We start from the raw sequence: 13,234 nt of genomic DNA, 5'->3' as shown, positions 1-13,234 counted from the left end.
TTTTGAATTTTGTGTAGGCTTGTTCAAAATTAATCAACTTAATAAATGAAAACGAACAAATTCATAATTCAAAATAAATAATTGACACTATCAATGCCTTGTTTTATATTTATCCGTTTCTAACATGCATGCCTTTTCAATTTGCTTTATAACTTTATAAAAGTCAGACAGCTAATAAAATTCAAATTCAAATTATTTTTCAATTCGATTACAAGATATTTTAAACTAATAATAATTTGAAAACTACTAATTTTCAAAAAAGTAAATCTGAATAATATGAATACAGATCAGATTAGCAAACAGCAGCCAGACTGAACATGACCCTTGTAAAATCCAGGAGCCTCAATCTTTGTCCACGTCAGACTCTTAATATCCATTTGATAAGCATTATGTGGGCCATTCTCTTCCGCCGAGCCAATCACAAATAACTTCCCCTGCCACGCTGTCACATAAGCAACCCTTGCCACGTCATCCGGCACCCTATCACGCACCACCCAGCTGGAACCCTCTAGACACGTCACCTCTCCGTTCTTACACATGTAAACCATGTCATTGTCATCCCCACCGTCCACCACGCAATTACTAGGACAGCTGGCAGATTCTAAGAAATCTTTACGAACAGAATCCCATTTCTGAGTTGCCACGTCGAATGATTCCGAGTCTGACTCGAACTCACCTTGTTTGTTTGTTATATAACCACCGATGACCTGGAATTTGCCACGTAGGAATATGCCTTTACCTTCTTCTCGCTCCCTCGCCATGTCAGGTAACATTTCCCACTTATCATTCGCCACGTCATACGCAAGGGCAGATTTCAATGCGTTCTTTTCCTCGTCGTGTCCGCCTGCCACGTAGATCATCCGCTCCGAATCAGACGCGACAGCAAAGAACAATCTCTGCTGACCTGGCATGTCGGATCCGCACCGCCATTCGCCGGAGACCAAATTATATATAAAAACAGAATTATAAACCTGCCATGTTTCCGGATCACATCCCCCCAGTACTACAAGATCCGACCCGACACCTATAACCTGACAGAACATGGGTAAACCCGCCGGAAACCACGGCAAAGGAGGAAGATCCGACCAGTTACCACCGGATTCTGGATCACAAAGAGTTAAGCGGTAAATAGGGGCCGAGCCCCATAGCTTGGTGGATCCCGGATTCAAACTTGGGTCGACCCATGCCTGCACTAGAACTAAAAGACACCGTGACAAGCCGGCAACTTTCCTTCTCCGGCGAAACTCCGGCTTCTCGATTTCAGCTTTCCAAGCTTTGCAAACTGTTGAAGAAACAGCAAATCCGTCGGCCGGAATTCGCATCAGGCATTCGACGGCCAGTTCATTGGGTAGACCGGGAATTAGCTCCTTGATTATTGTCCTCATGTTAATTAATTTGGAGATTTATGGCTATTAATGTAATGTAGGGAGTAGAGAGAGAAACAATGGATTTGATGTCTTTAATGTTTTAGAATGATGCATTTATGGGAAGGAAATGAAAAGAGGATTGGAAAGAATAGTAGAATGATAAAAAGAAGGAAACCATGGGAATAGCTTCTGAAATGAAATTTGCAGATACCATCCAATTTTTTTTTATTATTTATATTTATTTGACTCATTTTCATTTAGAGCAATTATAGGAGAGCAAAATATTTCTAATGACGTGGATAGTTGATTGACTTACTGATTAAGTAAGTATTTATTTTTCTCTTTTTTTTTTTAATTAATAATTTTCTCAATCTTATATTTACTTACATTTCCTTCCTCCCCTCTCTTACTTACGAAGTATTTAATAAAAAAAATTATTATTAAAAAATGACTCAAATAATTTATCTCTTTAATTTTTTTATTAAAAAATGGATGACTAACTTTCTTCCACCAATCAATCCTTTTTCATTTCATAAGAAATACACACATTTATAAACAAATTAAATTTATAACAAATAAAACATGACCAGAAAAAATTTCAGTTTCTAAGATGTAATTAAGACTTGCATCCTCGATTTCCTACTCATGAATTATTATATTCCACTTTGCATCTTTAATTATCATAAACAATATTGTCATGGAATCCAAAAATAAGATTCCACAAAGATATCAAAGGCACTAAATGAAGTATAAAAAGCCTCGACATTTTAAGTGTGGAGATTTGAGTTTTAAATATTCATATATTAGAAATTTACTTTAGGATTAGGACCAGTAGTTTAATTATAATACATCCAACAACAGTGTTGACATTAAAAGTCATATAAGCACAACTTGTAATCATAGTAATAAAGCTAATTTCATTTGTCATTTTTATCAATTATCAATGTTCCACCTTGGTACCCATGTGCACTTTACATGGATTATTGTAATCTTCATATAAAAATATTAATGGAGGGCTTTGATTATTTGGACTCGTCAAAATGGATAGGATGCTTCCTTATAAAAGATGGAACAAGAATAAAGGGACGATGATGCAGTTATTCTAATGGTGATGATGCCAAAGAATAAAGGACGATGTGGTCTTAAGAACTAAACCATGTCTAATGATGTTCTTAAAATAATATTGTTGTTTTGGTTTCACAGTGATTGCGATATTCGTATTAAAGAAATTATTATTCTTGTGTCTTGTATACGTAGGTGTCTCTTAAGAAAAATGTTTATAATTGACATATTTGAATACCCAATGAATTATTGGATAGTTACATAAATAAATTGAGCAACTTTGGAATTAAGGGAATATTGTTCTCTAGTCAATATTTGCTTGGATCTCGAAGATCAATATTGTTCTCTAGTCACACTTTCATATAGGACCCACAAGGAAACTAATGAAATGTATATTTTAAAGTTTTGTCCTTTTGATCTAGAAACTCCCCAAGTTGTTTCGATATTTTTCTTAATTCTTATTTGTACATATAAATATATTTAATAATTCAATCAATTTATTTATTAACTATAATATAAAATATTTTTAAAAAAAACTTTAAATAAAAAAATATCATAATACTTAATCATTTAAAATTCAAATAAACTTTTTTTCATCTAGTAATTAAAAAAAAAAATCAATTAGCTTCCCACATATTGAAAGATGATCCAAATTTTGTCTAGTCAAAAATATTGAATGTCATGTTAGTTTTGTTTAACTCAAAATAAAAAAATTCAATCATATTTTTTTACAAATTCATACAAAATATATAAATATATTTAAAAGAGAGAGTTTCATTTTTATTTATACGGTTAGTCAAATTGAAATATTGAATAAATATTTTTTTAATATTAAACTTTAAAAAGAATGTAAATGAAAAGGGGTTGATAATTTAAATGTAAATTTCAAAGTTAGGTACTAATTTTATCAATTATTATAAAATTATTGTGATGTTAATTTTCAAATGTCATTGTCACAACTCACAATGCTCTATGCATACAATTTCATTGAAAAAATTAAAACATATATTTTTTTTAATTTAACAATAATTATTTTATCAATCATATTATTCAATTCAATAATTAAAATATTCTTTAACTTTAATATATATATATATATATTATATCTTGTAAATATTTAAAAAAAATCTCAAAATTATCATCACTCAACAATTTTTTTAAAATAAATTAAAATTTATTTAAATAACTTAAAACGAACACACTCCAATAGTATAAAACATACATGCCTTTAAAATTCCTTTTTTATTTATAATTAAGTCCGAATTTAAGTTTATAAAAAATATCATGAACTTATATCAAGTTACATATCTCCTCGTCCATATTTAAAACTAGTTTGAAATTAATTTTTTTGGAATATTTTAAGGATTATACTCAATAATTTTTTTTATAAATTTTTAAAATGATCGAATCACTAAATTTATCCATTAAAATATATTATAAATATTCAATTAAATAAAAACTCAATCAACATATTTTTTTTTTTTCATCAAATAAGATTCTTTAGACAAATTCAAAAGAGAAAAGTTCAAATAACCAACATAATACGGAAAGTGTTATTTAAATACTCAAAATAATTTCAACATTATTTCACTTCACTCCCATCAAATAACTTAATTTATTAATTAAAATACTAATTTTTTTTTATCAATATATATTAATACTCTTTATGGATAAGTTTATATATAATATATATATATATATATAATAATAAGTTGAATATATATATATATATATGTATGTTTAATAGAATTTAACTATTTTTTTATGAAATTTATTTACGATATAATTCAGTTTATACCCAGTTTATTTGTGGGAGAAAAGAAATAGATAAAAAATTGAGTTTAAACATAAAATGTGTTTAATTATAAGTTTTATATTAGTTTTAACGCGCACTTTAGCTGACTATTATGCAAACGCTAAGATTAAACGTCAAATCAATAGCACCTTAAATCTTTTGCCTAAAAAAATCACCACTTTCACAAAATTATCATAAATTATTATTTTTTAAATAATTCAATTAAAAAATAAATTCAAATTCGAACCGATCCAAAATAAGATCCTTTAACGAAAATAAAAACAAATAAATCCAAAAGGTCATATTCAACTAGAGATCTATTTTTATTTTTATGGACAATTGAAGGAAGCGACGAGTATTCAAAAGGTCAATTTGGACAATAGTGTGGTAAATCTGATCTATAAATCCAAAACGAGTATTCAACCACACAAATTTGAAGATGATGATATTCTCAAAGTTGTCATCCTGTATAAAGTTGTACCTTGATCGTGACTATTCGGTATACACGATTTCCTCACAATTCACACAATATCTTATTTGAAAAAAAAAAATCTTATATAAATGTATATGATAACTAAAAATAGTGAGGAATTACATATTTAAAATATATATATATATATATTTATTTATATTTATATTTATATTTATATATCTGAAATAAGATAAAAAAAAGTATTATTTGAGAAGAAGAGAAATATTTCTATGGATAAAAAAACATCTTAAAACTTATTTATGTTTTTTTATCTAATCAAAGATAAAAAAAAAAATGTTTCTAAATAATTCAGTGATTATTTCATATTTATTGGCTAAATAGTAGCTCTAGAGCTTGTTTGATTATTTGAATTTTTTATTGGATTGTTTTTTTTTTTTAAATATTGTTTATAGAAAAAGATATGTTATTTGAGTTTTTAATTGTTAAATTCTTAAAAAATAATTTTTATTTAAAATTTATAAATATATTTTGTTTTTTATTTGATAGATTAAGTGATTAATTAGTTTGTTAAAAATAATATATGATATATGAATTTTAACTAAAACAAATAAAAATAAATTATATATACTCCTCTTCCGTGTCTTTAAATAGATAGTCTCCTTCAAAGGTTAATACTAAAGGTTAATTTTTCCCTTTTCCTTCTTTTTCTTAAGTCCATGTTAAGAAAAAAATAACATTTCGTATTTCGTTTAAGTGGTTGAAATAAATTATGGACATAATGGTGCTATACGAAAAGTCTTATGGGATTCATTTCAATCACTTAAACGAAATATTAATTTTCTTTTTTCCTTAAAGACTATAATTCATATTTAACTGAATTCAAACCGTCCTCGTAGACGATACATAATACATTTGAGTTTGATATTTCCTTTTAGCTAACATACCGCAAAATGACTAACAATGCAAATAGAATATAAAATTTGGTCTTTGTTATAGGTATCATATTTTATATCTTTGTAATTCTAAAAACAATGCAAATATAATGAGCTGACGATTCTAAAAACAATGCAAATATAATGAGATGAGGCCCATTTATTTAAGCTATCCAAGAGTCTTCAAATTAGCCCAGCAAAAGCAGCCCACTTATTATTTGTTATCAATTTAATTAAATCATAAATTATATATGTAAATTTAAAATATATTAATACACTTGTAATCTTAATTTTAAAATTATCTGTCATTATTATATTCATAAAATCGACAGTTAAATTTAAATTAAAGAATTTACTTTTAAAAAATATTAATTATATATTATTATTATTTTTAAATAAATATAATATATATTTTTTATATAGTATTAAGTATAAAATTAATTTTTAAAAAAAATAAATAATTAACACTAAAGTAAAAAATGATAGTTACAAAATTAATTAAAAGAGTTCATTTATTTAAATAAGTAATAATTTTTTTAATTGTTAAATGAAATTCACTTATTTATGATAAAATAGTTTAAAATTATAAAATTGAAAATAAACTAACTTGTAAAATATTATGATAGTTAATTTAAAACAGTAGAAGATTAACTAGTTTAAAAGTTAAATAAATTTACTTATTAATTTCATTTAAAATTATATATTTGAAGAGTATAACTCAAAATTTTAACTTATTTAAAACAATTTAGTTTAATTCTAACAAAATTGCAATATCTATTTCAAAAAACATAAATGTAAACTTATTGGTATTTGAATAGACACTATCAATTTGATGTATTAGATGGTTCATAATTTGAATATGTAGAATTTAAAATATTTGATTGATAGTGTAATTTAAATTATTTATATTTTCTATTTGATTGTAATAGAGAAATAATTTTATTATTTCTTTAATAATATTTTTTCATTTATTAAGTTACTCTCTTTTTTATATACTTTGGTTTTCTAATTATTTGTCTATTATTAATGGTTTCACAATTATTTAGAATCTATATTATACATCATAATATTAAATTTAATTTTAGACTAATTTAAATAAATAAAAAAATTAAATGAGTTTTAAATGGATTTTATCTATTATAATTAATTACTTAATATTTGTTTTGCATAAAGGAAAAAAAAGGTCCAGCCCAAACAAAAGCTAAACAACAAGACCCAACGTACAACTCTAAAGACTTAAAAAAAATTATAACTAAAGTTCGTGGTTAAACTAAAAGAAGTAGAAAAACTGGAGGACTTGTTTTGACTTCTTTGTTGTTTCCATTCTGAACTAGGGATGGCAACGGGTACTCTACCCGCCGGGTAGTGAAGTACCCATCCCCGAACCCGATTTTCAAATTACTACCCGACCCCTAACCCCGAACCCGATTTAAAATACCCGAACCCGATCATCGGGTACCCACGGGTATCGGGTATACGGGTACCCATTGCTATCCCTATTCTGAAACCACTATAAAAATAACATTTTAAATACTATTTTTAAAACGAGAAATGATTGAGAGTGGGAATTTAAGAAAGAGAATGGGAAGAGAATGATGTGGTGCAATTTGATTAGCCAAAAAAAATAACAAAATTTCTCTTTATTCTCTTTCCTTACCTTTTATCCTTTTTCCAAACAGTGATACAGTAACATATCATTTCCTCCCTCAAATTCCCTCCTTCTATCACTCTTTTTTTTAAATACTCCCTATAACAACTAAAATGAATAAATACATGTTAAACCGCATAACATATGAATGGATTTATCGCAACCAAAATAAATAAATATATATTTATAATATATATGAATGAATTATAAATAAATAATTGTTATGCAGTAAGAACGTGTAATATATGTATTTTTTAATTTATAAAATATATGATAAATTATCTGGTCACTTTTAGCTCACAAATTATTTTTTAAAATAAATCGCCCCTTCAACTTTTAGAAAGATCATCAATGGCCCTTCCGTCAACTTTTTGGTTAAATAACTTAATTTTTTTTTTATATATATTATCTTTAATCATTATTTTTTATATTTATATATATATATATATATTTTTTTTTTTTATATAATAATATAATTATTAAATCTCTTTCATATATACAGATAAAATATATATATTATTTATTTATATTTATATCTATATTTTTATTTATATTTATAAAAAAATAATAAAAAATAAATATTATTTTTAATCATTAATTTTTTTATATAAATTTATATAATATATTTTAAAAAATAATTGAAGACTAAAAATAAGGGTGACTTTCCAACTACTCAGTTACTTTTAACCCTCAAGTTATTTTTTAAAATATCTATTATATAAATATTATATATAAACTAATGATTAAAAATAATATATATAAATTATATATATATTATAAATTATTTTAAACTTTATTTTATATAAATATAAATATGTACAGATAAAAATAAATAACATATATTTTTTATCTATATATTATATAAAAAATTTAATAATTATATAAATATAAAAATTATTAATAAATATATATATATATATATACAATATTATATATATAATCGATTTAATGATTATATATATAATGATTTAAGATAATATATAAAAAATAATACTTTAAGCTTAAACCGTTATGTTCAACCAAAAAATTGACGGAAGGTTCATTAATGACCTTTTTAAAAGTTAAAAAGACGATTTGTTTTAAAAAATAATTTGTTTGTTTTAAAAAATAATTTGAAAGTTAAAAGTTAGCGATAAAATATATAATATAAAGTATATGATTAACAAATATATTGATATATAAAATAGATAAGTATACATATTATAAAGTATATGATTAAGTATGATATTATTCATAATTAAATATATATATATATATATATAAAAGTTAATAAAATAAAAGATAAATAATAATATGATTATTTTTTTTAAGAAAAACACACAAAAAATACTATTTTCCTTCATTCTTGTTTGTATTTATTTTATGAGCAGGGATAGGGAGGCCGATGTTGGGCCTCAGACCATACAGCGAATCCTCCGTGGCTACCATGTGTGCATTGCCAGGCTGTAAAAAAAATAAAAAAGAAATGTAAGCGTATAGAACCACTTTCTCTCTTTTCTCTCTTGCCAGACTGTATCTTCTCTTTTCTCTATCCTCTCCCAGACAACCAATTTCTTGTAAACTCTAGAATAGATTCGGTTTTTCTGGAGAACCTTATCGACGGCGGCCGAGATATAACTCGATATAAATACATTTCGACGGTGGCTGCTCCAGAGAACCATATCGACGGTGGTTGAGTAACTCCATATGACTACTATGTGTTTTTTCATCGTTATCTTTAATCATTATCCTTACTTTATCTTCAGATCAATACAACTTTATATTGGCATTGTTCGGGTAACTCCATATGACTACTATGTTTTGGTATTGTGTTTTTTCATCGTTATCTTTAATCGTTGTCCTCACTTTATCTTCAGATCAATACAACTTTATATTGATATTGTTATATTGAGCTCAATACATTTTTATATTGATCTCAATACACGAATATATTGAGCTCAATACACGGATATATTAAGCTCAATACACATATATTTTGTTCTAAATACACGGTTATATTTAGCTCAATACACATATATATTGATCTAAATACATGGTTATATTGAGCTCAATACACCTTTATATTGAACTCAATACACAAATATATACACATTTATATTGAGCTCATTACACCTTTATATTTATCTAAATGCAGAGATATATTAAGTTCAATACACGGTTATATTAGTGTTCACAATCTTCTAATTTAATTCAAATCTATTATTGTTCAGCTGCATGGATCATCTACAAGTTCCACACCAGCAATTACTCCTCCAACCGAGAAAGTGATTCACTCTCCGGTTAGAGTGAGGGCTCGAGGTAGGCTACCAACAAAACTGAAATTATCTGCCATAGAAAAAGTAATTAACAGGTCCAAACATTCAACAAAGATTAGTTTTACCTCATTGACTCGTTATATTGTGTTAGTTGCTTTGTTATATTGAGCTCATTTATTCGTTATATAGAGCTCATTGCCTAGTTATATTGATGTAATATATTTAGCTAATTGTCTTGTTAAATTTTGTTATAGAAAAAAATGCGGGATGAACCAACAGATGCGCAACAATTCAATGACCCAGCAGTTATCACATAAATGATATTATACCACAAACAATACCACAAACAATAGTCTCTACTCAATTCTCTTTTACCACATTATTGTAGTTATGTTATCATGTGTTTATGAGCAGTTATATTGAGCTTATTTCAGCGTTATATTGAGATCATTGACTCGTTATATAGAGCTCATTGCCTAGTTATATTGATGTATTCATTATATTTAGCTAATTGACTCGTTATATTGTACTTGTTGCTTCGTTATATTGAGATCATTGACTCGTTATATTGTATTTGTTGCTTCGTTATATTGAGATGATTGCCTCATTATATAGATCTCAAATAAATGATATGACTATGATACTACAAACAATAAACTATAGAGCTTAATTCAGCATTATATTAAGTTTCTTTTAGCTTTACTGAGCATAAATATTTGGAGACACGTAAGGAAAGGAGAGAGCCGAAGCTGATGTCCTTGAAAGCTTGCTTCTGGAGGTCCGATAGTCCATTCACGAGTTTACATAGGCCCTGAGGAGAAGTGCGGATGTTTGGATTCGTTGTTTTCGGCAATCTTCTTTTTGACAACTTCGAACTGAAAAAATGACAAAGGTGAACGCTCTATATAATTATTTATTACGATCCATATATCTACTTATTATGCTCCATACAACTACCTATTATGCTCCATACAACTACATATTATACTCCATACAACCACTTATTACGCTTCATATAACTACTAATTACGCTTCATATAACTACTTAGTACGCTTCATATAACTATATTTTACGCTCAATATAACTAGTTACTACGAAATATAACACGCAAAAGATAACTTACCTTCCAAAATCTTGGTTGTCAACATCGTTGGTCTTCCTCTTTTGTGTCTTCGGGATGGTCTTCCTCTTTCGTGCATTCGGAGTCGTTACAACAGTGGTTCCATCAAATAGAACATTGTCGGAATTAGGGGGACGGTAGATGGGATGTTGATATCGGTAAAAGAATCCATTGATCTTTGAGAATAGACAGCAAAAAGCGATTTGATACTGGAGAATACGTACGGCGAGAATACAAGAGAAGGCGAGGTGGGGGAAATATTAGGAGGCGAGAGTCTTCCAGGGCAAGACGGAGAACAAGTGGCGGCAATAAGAGATTGATGGAAAGAGTTGAGCGCTTCCACGGCGAGACAGGAAATACCTCACGGCTCGACTAGGTTTACACAGGAGGGAGAGAGAAGAAAGAGTAATGAGAGAGAAACAATGGTTAGATTGACGGTTCGACTAGTGTTTACACAAGAGGGAGCAAGAAGAGGGAGTAATGAAAGAGAAACAATTTAATTCAATATGGGGCAGGTGAAGAGTCACAGATTAAAGCTATTTAATTTTATTTTTTTAAATTGAAAAAATCCAGCGTGGCAATGCCACCTAGATTCGCTTTATGATCTGAGCCCCAACCTCGGCCCCCAAATCATTATTCTTATTTTATTTGTAAACTAACCTTTTATATATGTTTGTGAGTATCATTTTTTAGCCTTATTTCTCGCTCAAAAATATTAGCATTTTATTTTATAATAACGTTTTAAATTTAAAACCATGACATAGACACATTTCCTAAGAATATAATGATACAAATTAGACACTTGTTTATACTTGGATTACTTTTAGACGCATGCCTTAAGATTGAATAAATAAATAATGTGTAAAATAATATTATTTTAAATGACCAAAAGTTTAAAATAGAGACGGTAATGTAACAGACACGTGAGACATAACGCAGAATCCCTTTCTCACGTGTAACCAAGCACCGAACCACAAATATAATTTTTAAAATGTGTTTGAACACGCAAAATATTTTTCCCCCTAATTTATTGGGTAGTAAATTAGGTAGCGACTATAAAAAGTCAAAATTAGTATAAATCGATGTTTTTAAATGTATTATAGTCAAGTCTACCATTTTGGTTTCTCGTCTCACTCGAGATTCGAGAAAAATGTGAATTATGGGGCGCGAATGTCGAGTAACGAAAATATTTTCTCGAAAATGGTCCATTTTTGGCATTACAGTAGTTAAAATGGATATAAAAAATTACATATTTTTTTTTTGAAAACAACTTAATGTTATTTAATTAAAAAAAATGAAAAGAGAGAATAAAATACAAAAGTTTAAGATCAGATCTAGACAATTTCTAGATTTGACAATGAAACAATAATTGAATTACAGACAACAACAACAATCAATTAGCGCATATAACCTTTTTACATTGATTATACTTGCGACTTTCTCAAACGAAATATCACATATCTGGTAGAGCTTTCTATTATCTTCATTTTTTTCGAATTCTCTCCATTATTGAATGGGTGCATTTCCATCTGAAGTTATATCTCCTCAAAATGACATAATTAAAACTTACTAATTTTGTTTGATAATTTTTTCACTTAAATATTCATTTCAATTAGTGGTGGTATTTTTCAAAACCTTCATATAATTCACCATTGAATATTATTTTGAAATGAAAAACTAATCTTGAAATATTCTGATAAATAAAATTTTAACCGCTCTGCTCCGACCTAACCGCGAATTTTCATTCTAACACTATCCTCTTCTAATTGCTCTCTCTTCGATTTTACTTCCCGAAATCCAAAAATAAATACTCTTATTTCTTCTTTGAACTTTGATTCTTCACAGCGTGTTTATTTGAACTTAAGGTTGCCTAACTAAACAAGAATAACTAAGAAATCGTTTCTACATTTCAAACCAAGAGATTATAGTAAAAAACATTTAAGTCTAACTAGCAATCATGGTACAAGAATTAGTCAATGTTGAATATTTCCTCCTTTATAAATTAATCACCTTTATTTGATAATGGATGAATCTGAAAAGGTCTCGACATCGTCAGGAGACAATATCGCCTTAACCGTTCTACTCCGACCTAACCGCGAACTTTCATTCTAACACTATCCTCTTTTAACTGCTCTCTCTCTTCGATTTTACTTCCTGAAATCCAAAAATAAATAGTTTTTTATTTCTTCTTTAGACTTTAATTCTTCACGGGGACGCCATCTTTTGCTCCACCACGTCTGAATTAGGGTATTCCAAGAGGAGATAGAGAGAGCAGTACCTGTTGAATTTTGGTAGAAATAAGAATAAATTTTGTTTTGGATTCAATTATTTTAATTAGACTTAATTAATAAGTTAATTAAAATAAAATATCAAGTTATATAAAGTTTATCAATTTAAAATATATTAATTATCTTATATATATATATATTAAACTAATTAATGATGTATATATAACATAATTAATGTATAAATTCTTAATTAACTAACATTTATAATATAAATCATTAACTAAATTTGTTAAATTAATTAATATCAACAGTTTTAAAGATAATTAAAAATAGTTGATATTGATCAACCATATACTCCCTCTATATCAACGATTAAAAAAACCGTTGATATTC

At 27.2% G+C, this 13,234-nt stretch overlaps 1 protein-coding gene across 1 annotated transcript; it reads right to left on the bottom strand.

Moving 5' to 3' along the window:
- Positions 1–211: 211 nt before the first annotated feature.
- LOC124910624 (F-box/kelch-repeat protein At1g80440-like) lies at positions 212–1,395 on the bottom strand. The gene has a single exon (XM_047451294.1). It carries the CDS (start codon positions 1,383–1,385, stop codon positions 288–290), a length of 1,098 nt encoding a protein of 365 aa, XP_047307250.1. The 5' UTR covers positions 1,386–1,395; the 3' UTR covers positions 212–287.
- Between the last annotated feature and the right edge of the window lie 11,839 nt (positions 1,396–13,234).

This window comes from Impatiens glandulifera, chromosome 7 (assembly GCF_907164915.1).
Source record: "Impatiens glandulifera chromosome 7, dImpGla2.1, whole genome shotgun sequence".
Lineage (NCBI taxonomy): Eukaryota > Viridiplantae > Streptophyta > Magnoliopsida > Ericales > Balsaminaceae > Impatiens > Impatiens glandulifera.
Note: the sequence above shows the minus strand (reverse complement) of the source record. Positions and strands in the feature narration are given on the sequence as shown.

Bases quoted from the DNA above. Each gene is read 5' to 3' on its own strand.
- LOC124910624 (XM_047451294.1), bottom strand. From the start codon at position 1,385: ATGAGGACAATAATCAAGGAGCTAATTCCCGGTCTACCCAATGAACTG.